This window comes from Alligator sinensis, unplaced genomic scaffold, assembly GCF_000455745.1.
Source record: "Alligator sinensis unplaced genomic scaffold, ASM45574v1 scaffold694_1, whole genome shotgun sequence".
In the NCBI taxonomy this organism is placed as follows: domain Eukaryota; kingdom Metazoa; phylum Chordata; order Crocodylia; family Alligatoridae; genus Alligator; species Alligator sinensis.
The window spans coordinates 1,488,035-1,509,359 of record NW_005842339.1 but is presented as its reverse complement, the minus strand read 5'-3'; the positions used below and the strand labels follow the sequence as shown (position 1 = coordinate 1,509,359).

General features: G+C 44.0%; 1 protein-coding gene across 5 annotated transcripts in view; it reads right to left on the bottom strand.

The window, feature by feature from the left end:
• Positions 1-21,325, bottom strand: part of LOC102374992 — a 372,914-nt gene that overhangs the window by 7,585 nt on the left and 344,004 nt on the right. For 2 of the 5 annotated variants that reach the window (XM_025210185.1, XM_025210186.1), the window contains exons 2-4: positions 5,011-5,196; positions 3,826-4,113; positions 2,084-2,236 (exon numbers count right to left, since the gene is read on the bottom strand). In XM_025210185.1, the coding sequence (XP_025065970.1) occupies positions 2,084-2,236; positions 3,826-4,113; positions 5,011-5,080 (511 nt within the window). In that variant the 5' untranslated portion in view covers positions 5,081-5,196. Of the gene's footprint in view, positions 1-2,083; positions 2,237-3,825; positions 4,114-5,010; positions 5,197-5,301; positions 5,426-14,454; positions 14,668-21,325 lie in introns of those variants that run through there. The other 3 variants (XM_006028752.3, XM_025210187.1, XM_025210184.1) reach the window with 3 other exon arrangements.

Here is a 21,325-nt window from a genome sequence, read left to right as displayed (position 1 = left end):
AAAGCCCCGGGTCAGCAGGTGCTGCCAGGTGAGAGGTGATCCCTGCTGCCCCCCACTGCCCCACGCTGTGTGGGGAGCTCTGTATGAGCCCCCGAGCCCTCAGCTCCATCATGGGTGTCCCGCATGAGCCAGCTCTGGCCCTTTAAGGAAAAAAAAAACCTGAAGAAACCCCAGGACTCACTGCTCCTGCACTGAGGCTGCACTAGGAGCCATGAGTCCAGTGGCTTTTCTTGGCTTTTCTTTTTTCTTAAAGGCCCAGAGCCCTGGCAGGTGGAGTACCCATGGTGGGGGGCTGGGGGAGCAGGAGTGGGGGGTCAAGGGGGTTCGTGGAGAGCCTGCCATGCAGCGTGGGGCAGAGCGGGGCAGCAGGGATCGCCCCCCACCTGGCAGCACCTAGTGAGCACTCCAGCTCGGAGTGGCTGTAGCTCCCTGCTGGAGCCACCGGGGACTGCCCGAATCATCAAAGCTCTCCAAATCTTTGCCAAAGATTCAGAGAGTTTTGAATTGATTCAGACCTTTAAATTGGTCCCCTGATTCAATTTGGATTCAGAGATTCGGCCACCAAATCAGGCCAAATCTCCTCCGAATCAAATCACCACCCGAAGCTTCGTACAGCCCTGCTAGGGACCAGCCTGTGTGCACCTCTGCACTGTTCCAGTAGCTATCTAAGCCGGTGTCATGCTCACTAAATAAATCAATAACAGCAAGTCTGTTGCTGTTGTGGTTGTGAACAGGAGACCTCCCCTTGCCCAATAATTTAGTCAGGTCTAGTGTTAGAAGAAAACTCTGTTCTTGAAACCTGAGAATATGCTTTCATTCTTGGCTGTTATCCAGTCTTTCATTTAGTGCTCTTAAAACACATGAAAACATTATGGGAAGACTTCAGTTTCCCTTTATGCACCTAAATGGTATTTCTACAGCCACATAACTGCCACTTTGACACTTATACAGAGTCTGTGCATGCATTTGCTGAAAGTAAAATGGAGGAGTATGAGGAGGGCCATCCATATTTTAGCCCAATAGCCTAATGCTTAAGGCACTTGTAGATGGAGCAGGAGACCAAGATTTAGGGCCCAGTTTCTAGGTGGTTGAATTTGCACCTGCTTCTTCCCATCTCAGAGCTCTAGCCACCAGGACACAGGTATTATCCAAACCCCTCTCCAGTCCCTCTCTTGAAGATGACTGACTGCAACTTGCATTTAATAGGCACTGGATAAAAAGAAAGGGTAGCAGTGCAGTGTGGAAGCTTCTGACACAATGGGAGCAAGAGTCCAGGCTCAAACCCAGGGCTCCCTCCCATCCAAGGGAGCAGCCATCTTACTGAACCATGCACCTTCTTGGTCTTGTTCTTCTTCCTCCCCATGTTGGCTATTCACTTAGGTGCGTGAAGTAAACTGGGATTTAGCTCTGAAAGTCAAAATACTCCCTTGAGCTAGACAGATATTATCTCCGTTTAAGAGACAAGGAATCTCAGTACTGGTGTGATAAGTGACCTGTCTGAGATGAGTCAAGTGAATGCTGAAGTTGGGGATAGAATTTAGGAGTCTTCACCCCCCCTCTCAAACCACTAGAATATGCTCTCTCCCTCACATATATAGCATACAGCATAGTCCAAGCAAGGGATTTGACTTCCACATGATAAATGCAAATTCCTGGCCTTCAACCTGGTTTTACAGGTTAGATTCAAAGTTCAGGGTTAGAGTCAAAGCAACAAAGGATGCTTTGTTGGCTGAAGTTGAAGAACCATAAGGGTAGCTCTTAGCAGAATTCAAAACCGTCCTGAGCCCTGATTCAGTCTTAAACCCAAACCTCAAACCTTGCCCTAACCCTAAACCATATGTAGATCTGTCCCTTGTCACTTCCTGTGCCTTCTCTGATTTTAACACTGTATGATTTTATTGTGTGTCCAGTAAATGTCATAAAACGAATTCTCTGAGCTAAAGTCTGCTCTCAGTTACTCTAGTGTAAATCTGACAGAAACTCATAGACTAGTCCATGTCTGCACCAGTGTAAGTAAGAGCAGCATTGCAATTAAGTCAAAAGTCTTTAGTATCCCATGGAAAAAACATGGAGAGTGACTGACCAGCATTGCTGTGATAGGCATCCATGGTAACTGGATATCCACGTGCCTGATTCTGGCTTTCAGGTGAGGTAGGGAAGAAGCCATCTGGAATCAGGTTGGTTATTTGGCACATAATGTTCTCTGTACTGATGTCAGGCTTGGCACGATCAGGAGCTAAAAAACACAGCAGTGGCAATCAATGAGAATTGCAGCTTTGTGGTGGAAGAAAAATCAGGCTGCTTTTAAGCAGTAACTGGCAGTTGAACAAATCAATTTTCTTTGCGCTGAAATTACTGAGTAACCTTTATGAGCCTGATGCCAGTCCTATGTAGGTGACCCTGCTTCCAGATGTGAGACCCAATCTGTGGTTAAAACCCAACGGCTGCAAATGAATTTCTATGGGGCTTATAATTCCATGTGTAAATGCCAATACCCAGTTGTGGCTGTAACCCCTAGTTTGGGAACCACTGGTCCACACACAATTGTTTTAGATTTGAAGGAAACAAGAAACTGAATGGGGGAAAAAGATCAGAGAAAAAGAAAATCTTATGAAACAAGTAATAAGATGATTTTCAAGGGCTGATAATTATTTTTTCCTGATTTTTAAGTATTTTGTGGGCTAATGAAAAGTGAGCAACAGGAACTAGGATCAGACTCAGGTCAATATACAGTGCATATTACTCTGGTTTGCCAAACCTCTACTGTACTAGCAGGCTTATTTTGGCAAACAGGTGTGGAAAAAAGGAGTTTCTTCTTTATTCTTTCATTGGGGCAGTGAGAGGAGAAGGGAAGGTAGAGTTTGCTATGCAAGCAGAGGTCAGTATTACAGGCCTCTATGTCTCTGGGTTCCTGTCTTGTGAATAAATCTTTGTAGCTCTATAGCATGCAAGTCATTCTCTTTGAACGCCTTGTCTCTGTGCTGCCCACCAAGATGCTTATCATCAACTACTGTTGCTTTGTTCGAAACGAGGATGGATTCTATAGCACCAATGTCAGCAGTTACTGGTGGGTTCTAGGGACGTTCAAATGTTATGCCAATAGCACTAGTTGGAAAATATTAGACCAATGTTACTGTAAATGAAGAGAAGAACTAGTTTGTGGTAGGAGAAAGGGGTCTAAACTAGGAGTATGACGTGCAACAAGGTAAATTTAGAATGAAAAAAATCTAATGGTGACATCATTTAAGACTATGAAAAAAATGTTACAAGAAAAGTGATGGGGAATGCAAGGGGAAGGCATATTCAGCCAGTTTCTCAGCTGGGACAAGTAAGTGAAACTTCATTGACTTTTTGAGTTATATCAATTTGCACTACTGGCTAATCCTACCAGCTACAAAAAATCATCTCATGCTTACACAGTACAATCTATGAGATGACCTAACAAGTATTTTTTCCTTTAAGTTTTATTATCCTATAACAAGGCTCATTTACTGAACTGCAGGAATATCATTTGCACTATATCTATAACATGCAAGTTTGATATCCCTTGCAATTCCACCAATTCCCATGTGATTGTGCAGATAGTTAATCAGAGTCGATTTTTATCATACAACTGCTCATTGTAGTATCTTAAATTCAGGCTCAGTGTACCTGAGAGCTGCATTTGTCTGAAATAGTTTACTCTTCATATTGATATCTGCTTTAGTAAATGATTTGTCTGAATATTTGCTTATTTAATTCCCACCCCCCACACACACACTTTTCTGTTCCAAAACCAGAAAAATATACTTTCACTGTGTAATCTATTTTCCACCTGAAACTTACCTGTACACTTCATTCGTAGATATCTGTCTACAGACTGTTTGCTCTCTGTGATCAAAATTCTGTAGATTTTCTTTTCCAACTGTGTTGTGTTTATTATGTGCACAGTGACATCCTGTTGATGAACACTGAGGTGAAGGCTTCTGTCATTACTGAGAAATGTTCTGGCTGTATTGTCGATTCTGACATAATTGTTGAAAGTTTCATCTGGGCAGAGCGGATCACACCAGGTCACTGTCATATTTAGAACCTTATTGGGACCGCACAAAAAACTGGTACGGTGAACAACATCTAAGGGAGAAAACAAATGAAAAACAATGATTATCTACCCTTCCGTGTCCCAAACATTTCACTGTTAAAGCAGATGACAGACTTAAGACAAACCTTAGCACTGGCTTAGGTGTTAGTGCCTCTGCCAACTAGCAGATTTTATAAGGTGTTTTAGCCCCAGTTCTTTTGCTGGCAAATTCCAGTGCAGGGGCTAGAAACACAGAAGGTAAGTAAGTACTCTGTGCGCTGCTGCAGCATCAGCTTGGATTGGGAACCTAGGGATTCAGCGAGTGCATTGAAAGGGAAAGTCTCTCTGATTAGGTTTGTAGCTGCAGTGCCAATCTCATCTCTCATGAAATTTTCTTTTCTTATTGCCCTCCCTTTCCAAAAGCTCTTGAAGGCTAACCCACCTTTAGCGTTAGGTGACTCACAGACACCTAGACCCCCGCAAACACACCTGAGAACAGAATCCTCCCTATTAGTGGCTGATCGTGCTGTCACCTGTCACTGCAGTTTATTCAAGCCTCAGTGTGCCTATGGGCCCTAGGCAGCAGCTCTACCAGATGTGTCAAACAAGACCTTTACTCTGGCTGCCCTGGAAAGAGTTGTGACCTCTGGGGAGGAGCTGCTCACTTCCAGACAACAAATGGGAGCTTATGATTCCTTAAAAACTAATACACCTAATGAATTCAAACCATGCTGGTTTGACAGGCTGTGAAATAGTCTTTTTAGAGTTATTTATTACCTCTCCATGCTGAAGTGCAGGTTTTTGGTTAAATTTGATCACTTCCTTTCCCTGATTTTAGTAGTTTCCCATTCTCAGAGCGTCTAGCTTTAACTGAGCATTGCTCAGCTTTCCCATTCCAGCATAAAAAGATCTTAATTATTACTCTGAAAGGATCAAATAGAGGTACTCACTTGACAAAGCAAAGAAAATCTGCAGAGACAGGAACAGGAACCACAATGGTGTTACAGGGAGTGATCCCATCAGGACGTTTTGTACGCTGGGTCCAATGGTCCCAGGTATCTGCTCAGTGATTCACAGGTGTAAGGCACACAAGAGCTGTTATGCAGTGTTAAATCCAAACCGCAGGAATCAGTGCTCTGTTTAGAAACAAACTATAATGGTTAGAAAATCATTCTTGCCTCTTTCATCTTAGCTTATGTTCCTTTAGTAAGAAACAGGAGACCCCCTGAACCATGCCTTACCAGACTGCCCCATCAGAGCAATATTGAGTACAGCCTTCAGGGCTGTGCAACTATTTTCTTACCATGCCAGATATCAGTGTTTGCAAGCCAGATTAGGTAACTCTGGGTGTGTCTACATGAGACACTAACTATGCAGTAGCCTAATAACACTGTGCAGCCAGGCAAAACCCATGTTAATATGTTACTGTGTAGTAGTATTAACTTACTGCATAGTTAGTAGGGGTGTGTGAAGCTTCAGGTGGTGATTTGATTCAGGGGAGATTCAGCCCGATTTGGTGGCCGAATCTCCAAATCTGAATCAAATTAGGGGACCAATTAAAAGGTCCAAATTGATTCAAAGCTTTCCAAATCTTTGGAAAAGATTTGGAGAGTTTCAATGAATCGGACAGTCCCCACCTGCTGCAGTAGGGAGCTGGAGTCGGACTTGGAGCTAGTAGGCAGGGGGCAGGGGAGGGGAGGCTGGAGGAGGGGGGAGGGGACCATGGATGGACCCCTGCCAGGCCCCATCCTCTGCCTGCGCCCCCAGCCTCTCCTCACCCCACCCATGGCTGCTCCACCTGCCCCAGCTCCGACTCTTTAAGAAAAAAAAAATGAGAAAAACCCCGGGACTCACCACTCCTGCAGCGGTCTCGGGGCTTCAGGGGGCTCGTAAAAGAGCCCCCACCCCGCAATGTGGCATGGGGCAGCGGGGATCCCCCACCACTGGCAGGAATGGTGAGTGTGGGGTTTTTCTCAGTTTTTGTTTTTCCTTAAAGGGCCGGAGCTTTGGCAGGCAGGGCAGCCATGGGGGGGCTGCGACAGCAGGGATGGGGAGTCAGGGGGTTCGTGCTGAGCCCCCCAGGCAGTGTGGGACAGCCATTGCCGGGCTGGGAGAGTAGGCGGGGGATGGGCCTGGCTGATTTGGAGGAGCCGAATCTCTGAATCAGATTCAGCCAAATCAATTCAGGATAGCAATTCGAATCACTGAACTGAATCACTGTCCCCTGAATCGGCCGAATCTGAAACGAATGCTAGCTGCTTTGCACCCATGTGCCAGTGCTACTGCACAGTAGCACCAGTTACTGAGCACTGATTTAGTACCTGGTTATGCAAGTACTAAACTTAATGCACAGTAACTACAACTTATTCATGGTGTAGATGCACCCCCTAGGCAGGTATTCTCCTATACAATGTGTCCTCTACATAGTGTTGATGACAGATGTCAATAATGGTGCTTGGATAGCAAGACATCTACAAAACTCCTATCAGCTCCATCACCTGCTTTCCAATTGGCTAATTGCTATATTTTCTTGCATACAGTGCGCCCTGGAATAAGACACACACACCTTGGTTTTTTTTTAAAGGCAGAATGAAGAAAAAAAGATTTTTCTTTGTAGTAAGTACCTGAGTAGCAGCAGCGAGGGACCTGAGCCTGCTCGTTGTTCTGCTCCCTGTGGACTGCACACAGACTTTACTTGCATTTTCCTTGGAAAGCAGCAGAGACTGCTGTTACCATATTTTCTCTCATGTAATGTACACCTCAATTTCTAGCCACTGATTTTTTTTTAAAGTGTGCTGTATATGAGAACATATGGTATGTGGCATTTATATTTTTTTCTGAGGAAGCAGAACACAATACATACACCACTGATGGCAAGTCCTAAGCACATGCCTTGCAGGCTAAATGTGGGTAATAGCCTGAATATGTTAGAGGTGCGCCAGTCAGTGGCTGATGTATTCAGTTTGCATGTAGTTCAGAAAGTGATTAGGGAAAAAATTGTGTCATTTCAAACAAAACTTTGTTTAACCTAAATGATACATTTTGTTTTCAAATTTAATGGTTGCTTAATTATTTTTAAATAAAAACTGAAGTAAATGTGGAAGGAAAGGCTATCCACATTTTTAAGGTTTATTTTAAAAAATGTGGAAATATTTTCATTTTGACATTATTTTTACCTAATTTCCTTGATCAATATCTTACAATGCATCAGGGACTAATAAATCAAAACTACTTTAAGCCAACCAATAGTTTCCCGAGCGCTCACAAATAAACAAGCCTGCATGTTTATTTGTCTCCTGAGCCGGCTTAAATGTGATGTGCCAAGTGACTAAATCCTTGTCCTTGTCTGCTTAGACCACAAGAGGGAGCACCGCTTCCTTTTTATAAATGAGCACCCAAAATTACAACGGACTTCTTAGTCTTTGCAATAACAGAAACAGAACTGCAAGTATTTATTCTCCCACCGCATAAGGACATAAGAGACTCCGATTAACTGTGGTGGAACAAACTGTATCTTGCAGTGAAAAATTAGGCTCCAAATATTCCCTCTCGATTTCACAGTGTTGCCCTTGTGGAAGATGTCGCTCAAACACAAGTCTCTCATCTAAAAATGTAATTGCGTCCAGTGCCAGACAATGACAATTGTGTGTGAAGTTTTACTACTCAGCTATACTGCCTTTTTAAAAGAAATCTTCTTTAATGATTTTTGTCTTGTGATACTGATTAGCCTATGGTACTGGGATGGGGTTCACATCAGTCTACATCAAAACAATGTCTGTTAATAAGGTTGAAATTCAATTTCAGTTTATTGGTAACAGACAGACAGAAAGAGAGAAAGAAAGAAAGACTTTTGACTTTTAAGAGGCATTTATTATGAGGCATTTATTAAGAGGCATCCTCCGCGGAGGGTGACAAATGGGGGGCAGTAGAGATCATGTACGGGTTGGCCCGAAGATCTGGGCCTCAGGGACAAGGCCTGGGCTCATGGCCTGCAAGGCCTGGCTGCACACTCCAGACAAAAAAGAAAAAAACACAAAGAACAAAAGAAGTATGAAAGAAAGAAAGAAAATTGATGACGCTTCAGTGTCAGGACTTTCCCTATTAAGAATGAGGCTTATGTGAAAACAGTGACTGACACTTTCGTCTTCATGTGCCCAATGAAGCCATTTAGCATTAAGAGATAAGGAGAGAGAGCTTGAATCCCAGGTCTTTGTTTTAATTACAGGCTGAACTTTTGCTCCAACTTAATTTCTGACCAGTGGAGAAGCCCCAGGACGCTACAGAGCGCTCCCTGCCTCCCAGCCTGGAAAGTGCAGGGAGGCTCAGAAGCACCCCCCTCCTCCACGCCAACACTGCACTTCTGCCATGTTTAAGAGTGTTGTAACTTTATAGTGCTATAAAAAGGTGCTCTAAATTACAGCACTATAAAAGGTTCATGGAGTACTTCTGTACATACCCTTAGGCTTTATCATCCAACATGGTACTTGACATTTTGATGGTGCACTTTACTCTTCATTACTACTTGTTCTTATATAACCATCTGTATTTCTGAAGATAATATATTCCCTATTGCAAAATGTGTATCTTTCTTGAGCACAGCTCACTTTCTCTTTGAATGTCTTTGGTGTCCTCTCTCTTCCTTTATTTTTGTAATATTGGTTGGTTCAGTATTCAGATGCAAACTACCTCACACCACCTCCACAGATGTATCCCAACCCAAACTTGCAGTGCCCCATGCTATCTGCTTTCAGACCTCCACACACTTCTGTTGAAGAGTCTTAATAAAGGAATGCAATAATCTCTGTTCTGTTCCTAATGTCATGCACAGCTCTGCCAGGTCAGGCAGGCCACAGTGAAAGAGATGCAAAAGCAAAAGGGAAATAGTAAATTCTCTGCAAACGCCCACCACCCTCACCCGGCTCTAATATTCATCTGTACAGTCATGCATTCGGACTTGGCTTGCATGTTACCATGTTTATGATAGCAAATACACATGAAAGATTGGGACAGCATTACAAAGCTTCCACATGGTGGCCTGTTTCATTCACACCTCTAAATGAAGCACCTGCTTATCTGAACTTTCAGAAACACCAAGAGCTACTGGCCTTGACCAATGGGATCAATGCAACTGAAGATGGTAGAGTTTGCAAGAATGGGAATCCATTCATGTTGCAGTCATACTGAAAGCATCCACAAAATGGCCAAATGCCTGAGAAAACCTCAGGTCCTCTTTTAAACCCAGCAGCAGATTGGTTGCCTCCATGCCCTGCAGAGCAAATGATGATACTGGGGAAATTTTCAAAAGCAATTCAGTGATTTAGGAGCTTTAAGGCCCGTGTTATAATAGTATTTATGCTCCTTTAGGTACAAATATATGTCTACAGCAATTTCCAGGAATACCCAAGCAGGACAGCCATCTCATTCACATTGATTTCAGTAGGATTGAGGCTTCAAGTCATGTAGGCACTTTTGATAATCACACCTCTTTGCATCCTTGGGCACTTAAAGACCGTTGAGAATCTGGTCATAAGGCTCCTAAGTCACTGGACTGCTTTTGAAAAATTCACTCATCACCTTCCTCCCAGTCTGTTAAAGTACCATATTGCACAATAGCAAATATTTTCCAGAAAAGCAACTGGATTAGATACCATACCATATTATCCAGCTATAAACTATATCAGCTAAAGGTGTCAACAGCTGATACACTACTCAGCTTAGTATTGGTCTCAGTATCTCTTGTACTTTGTTCCCTGGGTTGGTTCTGCTGAAGGGCTTTAGAAAACAAACATTTTTATAGCTTTGGACTACTATCTTACAATGGCTTCAGCATTTTGTGTGAGGTGCTGGGAGTTCAGACTGCTCAAAGTATTTTTATACCTCATTTATGTTTCTCTGCGGGAAGTCTGTTCTTGAGCACGCCTGAGTGCTCATTGCCTACTCCAGCCCAGACATGCCCAACTCAGAAATTAGGCGGCATAGTTATTTTGACGGTTCTTTGTGTGGTCACACCCAACCCAGAAATGAGGCAGCATAGCTATTTTGATGGTCTTTTGTGCCTAACAGAGAGCTGTTATACATTGTACTTCTGCACTCCCTACGTCTCTAATCACTAGCAAAGTTTTGGGAAACAAGCCCAGAATGAAACGCTGGTTGTTTTTCACTGCATCTCTAAGCAAAAGTTCCAAATCTTTTGTAAAACCATTTTTATTTTATCTCACTTAACATATATCTCCGTATCTTTAATAGCCATTTCCTTCAAAATTTGTCCTAAGTCTTGAATCTAAATAGACTGCATACATCGTGGGTCACGTTCAACACTGGTGCAGCTCAGCTGAGTTGAATGGGATGACTTCCCCCCTGAACTATTTTTCCTTAGGGAATTTTGGCACTCATGCTTCTAATTCCAAAGGGGCACAGGAAAAAGCAAAAATAACCAAAGAAGGAAGGTTGTTCAGCAGAAACTAACATGACTAACAAGACTCTAGCTTGAAAGTACTGAGCTTAAGTCATCTAAAACCCTTTTTTTTCTTATTTCTTTTTCCATAACTTGACATCTTTCCTTTCCTTTGTTTTTTTCTAAAACTGAGCCTTGCATTTATTAAGACATAAATAACTGTAGTCCACAAGTAACCTAATAGCACTGTTTCAATCAGAGAAATAGCATTAATCAAAAGGAGATGCTAAGACCAAATGTGCTACTGCAACAGAGCGATGGAGAGGAGCAAGGGTCTATGCCTCTCCCTTGGCAAGGGGGAAGGGAAGGGGAGGGTTGCTGGCATGGCCAGAGGGGTGCTGCCCCTCACCACTGATTGTCTGTGAGGGCTGTCCATCATACGACCCTGCCCCTTACCACCAACTGGCGGCAAGTGGTGGGGCCACATGATGGACAACCTCACAGACGATCAGAGGTGAGGGGCGGGACCATATGTCAGACAGTCCTCATAGCCAATCAGTGGCAAGGGGCAGAGCCACCAGAGCCCCTTGGCCAATCAGAGGTGGGGGGAGCCCTGCCATACTCGATCCACGAAAATGGCTGCCAGCCTAGGCATCTGCCTGGGAAATCAGCCGGCAGCCACCTCAACTTTGGTAGACCCCTAGTAATATTCTTTAATCTTACTCTAGCAAAGCTTTCACTGAAGACTAGGAGGATTTTGCTTGTGTGAGCACAAATGGTTGTAGGATTTTGGCCACTACTATAACAATCTATGCACCTTTTCAACTATGGATTGCATGTCACCTTGTGAATCAGAATCTTACGGCACACTTATAAGGTCAAGAATAAAATACTCCATTGTATAGACTGGTAAACTGAAGCACTGTCTAGGGAAGTAGCTTGCAGTTATTGGGTGGATAACAGAGGTGAAGTCTTGATCTCCATCAACATTAATGGCCAACTCCTGTTGATTTAAATGGCTCCAGAATGTCCTGAATCTGACACTAGCCTTCTAACAACTACAATGACACTTCCAATCACATTAATTTTCAAAGACTTGAACTAATAATGACAGGAGGCCAAGCTGTCTAAATTAGAAGCAGCAGGCTTGACTCCTCATAGGTGTAACTTCCAGAGTTCAATTGTATCAGTGCTTTATTTTGTGTTGATGTATTACAGCAAGGCATACAAATCAAAACAAAGTGAGCCAATGATGATATCCACACAGATTTTAATTAATTAGCAGGCTCCAGATTCACTTGTGCTCTAAGCACTATGTTAGGTAAATTCACCTGGATTCTCTAAGATCACCACAAGCATACGTACTTATCCCATAAACTTTTTTGGTGTCTACTCTAATACATACACACGTGATGCAGAGCTGCAGATCTTTACTTTAAATACAGAGATTACTCTCAGTTTTTTTAAGAGCACTTCCTCTAAACTTTAGATCCCTACAAAACCAATCCAGAAACAGTCAGACTTTCTTCTTAAGTCAAGAACTGCATAGTATTCAGACTTAAGTCCTCAGAGTCTTTAAGTGAGGCAATAAAACATAAGTGAAACAATGCACAGAATGCAATCTGTTAAATATAATAAGTCAAGATTGACATTGCCACAAGCAACAAAGCCTCCCTTTGACGTCAACACTCCATTCCCGAAACCCAGTGGGATTTATTAAGATTTTAACAGCTTGTTTCTAGTATTACTGATGTTTATTTAGGCCACCACTGGGAAATTTGGCTCTATTAATCAAGTAGGCAAACTTGTTCCTATTTTTACTCTCAATAACGAAACCCACTGCAGCTGTATGAAACCAAATGCAAGATCCCGATAAAAAACATACTACGTCCTGCAGGCAGGGTCTGTGAGTAGAGTTTGGTTTTATATAAATCCATAGCTGGGCTACTGGCATTCTGTGGAGACAACTGTGTCCAGCTCTTTGGAAAAAACTGCACGTTTATTAAAGTCTTTCAAGGTCATTTTTGACCACCAAAAAGTACTAATAATCTGTTTGATGTCTGGAACATTTTGTGGTGTCCTCCACATACAATTAACTTCATTTCACTGTCTGTGCATGTGTGTGCATGTGCATGTTACACCCACACACTTTTGCTCCCAATCCTTCCAATCACATTTAATCTTCTTGGAAGCATAGCAGTAGCTGCAGTATAACAGAGAATAAAACATATGTGGTACAGCTGTCAAATGATTAAAAAATTGATCTGAGTTAGCTGTGCAATTAAAAAAATTAGTCGCAGTTAATCGCGATTTTAATTACACCACTAAAAACTCAAAATTATGTGCAGAAAAATTCAAAATTATGCAGGTACTTTGTATAGTTGGGGGGTGGTGTGCGTGTGTGTTGGGAGGGATTTGTGAAAGTGTTGGAGGCTGTGGGGTTTGGAGCCTGGGGAGCAGCAGTCCCCACAAGCCCTGGTAGGATGCGGGGTACTATGGATCAGGATTGAGGAGCATCAGCAGGGCTGGAGGGGACTGTGGCTTGGAATTGAGGGGCAGACACACACACACACACACACACACACACACACACACACACAGAAAGAGAAAGAGAGACACAGGCAGACACAGACAGCAAGCACTGTGCTGGTAAGTCTGTGGAAGGGGAGGGGCGGGGAGAGAGGAAAGTGGGGGCAGATTGATGTGCCCACATTAAGGGAGGGATTGGGGCAGGGACAGAGGCAGGTGCTGGGGTGAATGGGGCCCCAGGGTCAGGACGGGTCAGGTCATGGGATGGAGCCACAGGAGACTCACCCAGGGATGTGGGGTGGCACACGGTTCCCCGCCACTGCATGCAACCACCCAGAGTCCACAGCGGAGCTGCCCTGCAGTATTCTGCCCTGCCATCACTGCCCCGTTGGGTGGCAAAGCAGTGCCCAGGTGCAGAGTACTGCAGTGCCCATGTGCGGGCTCCATAACCATGTGCGCAATTAATACATTAAAAATTAACACAAGAACCAAATAACAAGTTAATCGTGCACCTTAACTGTGATTAATTGACAGCCCAAGATTTTATTTGGGGCTAGACTCGATGATCTTCCGAGGTCCCTTCCAGCCCTAATGTCTATGAAATCTATGAAATCTCAAGCATCAAGAGAAGCATCAGAAGGATTCTCTTAGCAAACTTCTGACAAAGCCATTCTGAGTCATTTATCATTTCAAAATAAGCATTTCAAAAAAGGAAATGCTGACAATGTTAAAAGGATCTGAGAGTGAACTTTCTCATTTTACCAGGATATTGAATAAATTACAACTCAGTGCATACATGAACTATCTGAAGATGATGGTTCTCTGATCACTGGATTTAGGAACCAACTGTTGACGGGCTACTGGAAAGAGATCACCATTTTTATATTTTTGTCTACCTAGCACGGGTATAAATGATGCAAAACATTTGCCTGATTTTCCAGTCTATAAAACCCAGCAGTCTAAAATGCAAAATATTTGCAGCACATTACTCTGAATTCCCTGCAAAACAAATCATTGCAAACACCTACCTTACCTATCCAGATGCAAAACATCGGCAAAGACAGTATGCTCATTGGTACATGTCCTGCCAATTGCTGAGAGCTATAAAACTGACCTAACAACACAAGTATGAAAACTACAAACCCTTTCTCTTGCATTACACATCTCCTTTTCAACAAACCAACATTTTTATAGCTTTTGCTTCACAGGCAAGGCAATCCTGGCAGGATTAAAATATTTGGAAAAAGATGTCAACATCACAGATTAATAAAAGTTGTAGGGTTGTGTTTATAGTTTAAGCAATATACATAAGAAAAGCCTTGGAACTTCCTTATACAGCAATGTTCCTGCTCACATTACTCCTTGCTTTGATAGTTAGCGCAAATTCCTAAATGCTTGGGTCCATCTAGAAGCAGCGACACTTAAAAAAGAAAAATCTAACATTTGCTGGGGGGGGGGAACAGTACAGTACCTGAAAGGCAACGTGCATCTAAGAGAAGTCTCAGGTCCTTGACTGCATCTTGCCCCTTTGTCATGGCACTTCCAGGAGCTGAAAACCTTGCAAAATGGATGATAATCCTCCTACTCCCAATTTATTCAGCAGAGGATTCTGCCTCCCCTGCTATTTCCATCTGCCCCTGCCAAATGAGGGGGGAAAGGGACTTTCCTTACACTTTGCTCCTCACTGTTTGCATTTATTATCCAGTGAACTTGCTTCTCCTAACTGAACTTTCACTTTCATTGTGAGGTAATGGAACATAACTAGAATGGCTCTCAAAGCGAAAGGGAACAAAGTTAAAGTATGGGTTTTGCTTTCCCCTCAGTGGACATGAGTGGCTCTAGAGTGGATTTAGATTTTCTCTTAGGACAGAAAACGTAGCTTGAGAGCTTGATCAACAGTGAGAAATCAGGAGTCCTAAGTTTTTTTTCTCCATTGTGTTGCATCCTATATCAATTGGCTCTTGTCTGCCTCAGTTTACCCATCTCTAAAATGGGTCACAAAGGTGTTAGCTATATATATGCTCAAACCTGCACTTTTTCCCCCAAGTGAATGTGCTGCGGAGGTAAGCATGATCAAACCCAGTAGCCATAGGGTGTTTTGAGAACTGTGGAGAAGAGGCTAGCAAAAAGCACAAGAGTCAGCTCCATGAAGGAAAAGACAGCCCCTTGTGACCTAAAGCACCACAAATATTCATAGAATTCTTAAGCTTTTCTTCCCAGAATATAAGTGAAAGGGCTGGGACCTTGCAAAGGTACTGCTGCGTCCCAGACCGGTGAAACAGTCTGATCCCAGCACATAGAAATATGCAGTGAGGGGGATGTCTACAAACATTATTCTCAAAATAAATGTTGATCATTTCACAGTTCAGCTGTGTACACTGCAAATTTAGGTGAAGAGAGAGAGTAGAGAAAACAAATCCTGGAGAAAGGGGCCAATCTGTGTTTTCTTTCCAATGCAGGAGTGAGTCTGTTTGAATTAGAGAGAAATCTGATGGGTCTCTGCTTTCAAAAGAAGGGTCCGAACTCTGACATAGCGCCTAGAGACTGCAGCCACAGGGATTCTGTTCAGATTTGGGGAGGCATACGAGTGCAAGGGTCCAGTGAACTGGGACTCAACACAGTCATCTAGTGAAAGTCCAGCAGCAGTGTTGCCTAGTCTAGGAGGTAAAAGGTGGCACTACCTTTATAAACAAGCCTATAAAAAGCCCAGCCCATGTCAAGGAGAGAGGAGTGGTGATGGGGGGTATGTGTGTGCGGGAGGGGGTTGTGAGGGAGTGTGGCTGTGTGTGGAGGGGCAATACGGGATGTTGGGTTGTATATGTGGGAGCTGGGGTGTGGAGGCAGGGTCTGGAGACCCCCCACACACTCCCCCTATGACACACAGCCCTTGCTGCCACCAGTGACAGACCCGTACAGGAGCCTGCACCAGCGCCCCACGACATACGAGTCTGACCAGTGCCGGGGGTGAAGAGCGCAGCCCTGCTGGCTGCCTCTGTTGCATCGGGCTCTGCTCAGCCCATGTGCAGCTCCGTGCAACCATGGGGAAAGCAGTGCAGGCTGGTGCCAGCTGCCTTCCCCACCCCCTGCTTCCCAGGACCTACATGGCAGTGGGCGGGGAAGACAGCTGACTCCAGGCTTTCTCCAGTAGCGCAGAGCTGCACATGTGCTGTGTGAAACCCAGTGCGAGAGAGGCGATTGTTGGGGCTACGCTTCTCACTCCCACTGTTCAGCGCTGGCTGGAGCTGGGAGCCTGGACCTGAGCAGGCCATGAGTGCCCCAAGAGCTGCTGCTGATGGCACTCCCCATCATGGTTGTTCACACCTCACACCCACAACCTGCCCACCCAGGCTCCATGCTTCCCCTGCTCCCCTGGGTGTGGGCACCATGTTCCCGCCCAGCTTCAGCCCCCTCCCCAGGCACCCGCCCTCTCCCTACCTGTTGCCCAGAGCAGGCTGGACACTGGGGAAGGCATGCAGGTCCCTGGGGTGGCAGCAGCAGCCCACCTGAAAGCTTCATGCTGCCCAGGCCAGGTCCTTCTGCGACCCCATCTTGTTTTGGCAACCCACAGTTTGGGAACCACTGTATTACAAAAAAGCCCCAAATGAGCAACCTGCAAATAAAAAAGCCCCCCAAAAACATAACCCATGCGTCTCTAAAAATTAAAGCAACTTTTTAAAAAAACAAGCCCAACTCCATTTATTATAAACAGGTTTGGCAACACTGTCCAGCAGGACTTTCCAAGAGCCCTCTACCAGGGCTGTACCAAGGAGATGTTCCTCCTCAAAATGCAGAGTGGCACATGTCAAATTTCAGGATCATTGGTTGTAGCCATGTTGGTCTAAGGACATAGGCTGGCAAGGCTCTTTGGGTAGATGTGATATCTTTTATTAGACCAACTAAATAGTTGGAAAAAAGTTCTTTGCAAGCTTTTCATACACAAACACCCTTCTTCAAGCATTGGGAGACTGCTGTTGTTCTGAGTTCTCCAAGGTAAAAAAGAAGCTAAAAGTGTGATAAGAAGTCTGTGAAAATGTAAATGAGTGGAAGTTTGGAAGACAACGGGTAGAGATAGGTGTGGAAAAGGGAAAAGGGCAGGGGGGAAGATGTGTGAAGGAATGCAAATGATCAGTTTCAGGCAGGTACCTGGTGAATCAGATGTCAGGCTCATAAATCCAATGTCAATATTAAACCCATGATTTTTTGTATTCAGATTTATTAAGTGAAGTTCACAGGCTTGTCTATGAAAGGTGTTTTGTAAGTTCCCTTTGAGGACTAGAACTGAGAGATTGGAGAGGGAGTGATTGTCTTGTGAGAAGTGGACACCCACAGGTAACTGGTTATTTTTATCTTGATGGATTTTCAATGTGCGTTCATTCTGGTGAGCAGTTGTTGTTTGGTTTCTCCTACATATTTTCCATCAGGGCATTTGGTGCATTGAAAAAGATATATAACTTTTCTGGAGGTGCAGGTGTAAGATCCAGGAATGGTGATAGTTCTATTGTGGGGTGTAGTTATTGTGGGGCTGGTGGTGATGTGTTGGCAGGTTTTACATGTCTTGTCCTAGCATGGTCTGGATCCATTTGGTGTGGTTTGGGTCATAGGGAGTTTGCTTCTGGTGATGAGGTTAGCAAAGTTTGGTGCTTGTTTAAAGGCTAGGACGGGTGGTTCTGGAAAGATCTCTTTAAGAACTGGGTCTTCTTCAGGTATGGGTTACAACTGTCTGAGCACTTTCCATATAGGTTCCAGGGCAGGATGGCATGTCATAATGGTGTGCAATTTCAGGGGATTTTCTTTTTGTACTTCAGTAATACTTCATGTGGCATCCAGGTGGCTCTTTCATAAGTGCAACCTATGCCTCTGGAGAAGTGTCCTTGTTGGGTGAAAGCTGTTTTGAGATTTCTCAGGTGACAATTGCAGGTATTCTCCTCGGTGCAAATTTAGTGGTATCGCAGAGCTTGGCTGTAAATTACAGCTTTTTTTATATATTTAGGGTGATTGCTTGTTCTGTGTAGATATGTATGTTGGTCCATGGGTTTCTTGTATATGGTGTTTTGTATTTTCCCATTTTGGATAGTGATCACGGTATCCAAAAAAGAAATGTGGTGTTTGAGTATTCAAGAGATAGTTTGATGCAGGGGTGATGACTGGTGAATTTGTGATGGAAATCAATCAGAGACTGTAGGTTTTCAGCCCAAATGATGATGTCATCTACATATCTCAGGTATAGCACAGATTTGATGGTGCAGTTTTTGAGGAATTCTTCTTCCAGGTGGGCCATGAAAAGGCTGGCATATTGTGGGGCCATTTTGGTGCCCATAGCTGTACCCACGGTCTGGAGGAAGTGTTGTTTGTTGAAACTGAAGTTGTTGTGTGTAAGGTTGACTTGTATAACTTCAGTAATATCTTGAGGTCTGTACTCTGAGTTATAATCTTGTTCTTGCAGATATGTGAAATAGGCTTGGATGCCATCCTGGTGTGGGATGTTGGTATATAAGCTGGGTATTGCTGGGAAGGTGGTCGATGTTTTTGAGTTTTCATAAAAAGTCTGTTGTGTCTTGGATAAAACTTCGTCTTTGGGTGACAAGAGGTTTTAGGATGGATTTGAGGAAACCTGATATTTCTTTAGTTAGGACTCCATGATTTGAAATGATAGTTTGCTGGGGGTTCCCTTGTTTGTGGATTTTAGGGAGCATGTATAATGTCTTTTGGTTGGGTAGTGGAGGGATCAGGGTCCGAAGTTTTTTCTTGTAGTTCACATAGAAATGATGTGATGGTGCTTTTGAGTTTAGAGGTATTCAGAGCTCACCCAATCTTTCCCAGACCTCAGGTAAAGCCCACCCATGAGCAATCCTGGCCTTCTGAGGGACGAGCCTGCCTGGTATAACAGCAACATTTTCCTCCAGCATGTTGTAGCCAATCAGGACTATTCAGGTGCTCTTTCCTGTTCCCTTGAGCTGCCTACACCTTTCTCAAAAGAGGAATCCATCAGCTTGGGGTCTGCTCCTTTACCCCATCACTCTTAGAACCAATGAGGATGGCTTTTTTCCTATGCCGAGATGTAGAACAAGATGCCTCCACCGCAACTGTCTCCCTAATGCCACGCACATAAAAGGTAATGTTTTGCAACTGCACAAGGAATTCTGAATTAATCTAAGAGAAAAGTACAGCCTCTGGGCCAAAAAACAAAACAACTATTTGTTTCCTGCTGCATCTGAGCCGAGCAGCTCTGGATTTGGGTCTGGACTTCACTGTGACTGGGATACCATTACACACATGTGCTAAACTAGCAGCCAAGGAAAAAACTAATATTCCTTTGAGGTTCTTCATTTCCTGCTGTCATGCTGATGCCAAGTTAATTCAGGCCAGGATCTGTGAGGTTTGAATGACATTGAATGATGCCTGCAGCATGTTCTGATTGTTGCAGATCTTGTGGTGGTGCGCTCAACCTGTTATTTTTCTCAAAAAGAGATCACAGCTAAGACTCTCCATGTGCTTTCCCATGAAGAAACACTGTTCTTCCTGGGAAGTGTATTACTAGCTGCCCTGTGCTACAGTACAGAACAGGATCCGTAAAGGCCAGAAGTGGGGTGAAGCTTTTTGTTCCTCCTTCATCATCACAGGGATATAGGTGGCATAGCCTGTGCATACAATGTACAGTTTTTCCATTGGAGAATAATATTTCAAGAGTTTTCCAATTAAACTGTTGCTCTTGAAGGCAAAGTCTTTGCAGCCACAGTGTATAGAAACATCCCATTTCCATGCCAGGTGGGTGGGATCAGATGGGCAATGATGACTGAGTCTCATTAGCAATCATGTGACTGGGCTAATCCTGAAACACAGAGAACCACAGACTGCACACAGTACCAAATCGTTCATTTATTTATAGATACAGTTTGGATAAAATCCACATACATGAGAAAACAAATGTCCAACCATGTGTAGACAAAACGAGGGGCATGTGTGCGTGATACTTTAAAGTGAGTTAAATGCTTTTGCACTGCTTTAATGGTGTTGGTGTCTGCACGGGTTGACGGTGTATTGGACAGTAATTCCAGCCACTGTAGCAAATTCGACAGTGTAACGTGCCTTAAATGACTTGGGGCGCAGCAAACTAAAACTCCTCTACAGCCGTGGAACGAAGCATCAGGCTCCATGGAGCTCAGGGGCTCTGCAGGAAGCCTGTGCAGGCAGCCTGGCAGCAGCCCAGGAAGGCATGCTTCACCCAAGATCTTCTTTTTTTCTCCTGGAGCCTGTGAGAGCTGCGCAGGGACCCAGTGCTTCCCTCTGCGGCTGCAGTGCCCCCCAGGACCGCCTGAGCCAGGTGCCAGCGGGAGGGTGTCACCTGTGGGGGCGGGCTGCCGCTGCCATGGAGGGAAGCACCAGCCCCCCACACCGCAACCCAGGTACCGCCCCCACCCTCCGGCAGCTCGCCCTCCTTTCCCCGCCGAAGTTACAGGTAAGTTCAGGTGTGTGCACGACACAGGGGTTTAAAGGGCCTAAATTGAAATAGTGTTTTTAAAAAACTACTTCAATTTAGGGCCCCCATTTCATCTACACATGCCCCAAAAATAAGTTCCCAGAGGAAATCAAAAGGAGAAAATGCATATAGCAAAGTCTGTGACCATTTTCTCAAAAATGGTAATTGTTAGGCTTAGCAATACCAGATACCACTTCCCTTTTGTGCTACTTATAGAGTTGCTTTTTTTGGCTTTGCATTGTTGTCATTTTAGACCCTTTTTGTTTTCATTTTAGGCCCACTTGTGGCAGGAAACCCACGGCTGTGAAGTGCCACAAATTGATCTACCTGAAGAACTAACTACATGTTTTGATGTTATCCTAAGTATTTATGCGGCAGAAGCAGCATCTGAAAAACAAGTCATTCCCCTCACTGAAAAATCTTTAATCCTACAGAGCAAGAACATGGATTCTCATCAAAGAGATGTATGCAGACTACAAAAGTGGTACTGGGTTTTTCAATCCCAATGAATTGAGCAATATGTAAGAGATGCAATGACAACCTTAACAACACAGGAGCAATCGCTTCCAAATGGAACATGAAACTAGGTTGTGGCCCACAACCGTACCAATGTTCTAAGTCTCAGCTTTTTCCAAGGTACAATTTTACACAATGCTCTAAGCATCTTAATGGAGTCTTCTATGGACCATCCCTATCTATCTGATACCTGTAAGAAAGCTGTCCTGGGTATCTACACCAATGGTAGCCTAGACCAATGGGGAAAAGATTAGTGAGAGGTAGGGCCAATCAAAAGAACCCACAGTTGCAACTGAAATAATACAGCAGAGAAGAAAGCAAAATACCAGTATACCATTAGCACCTACTT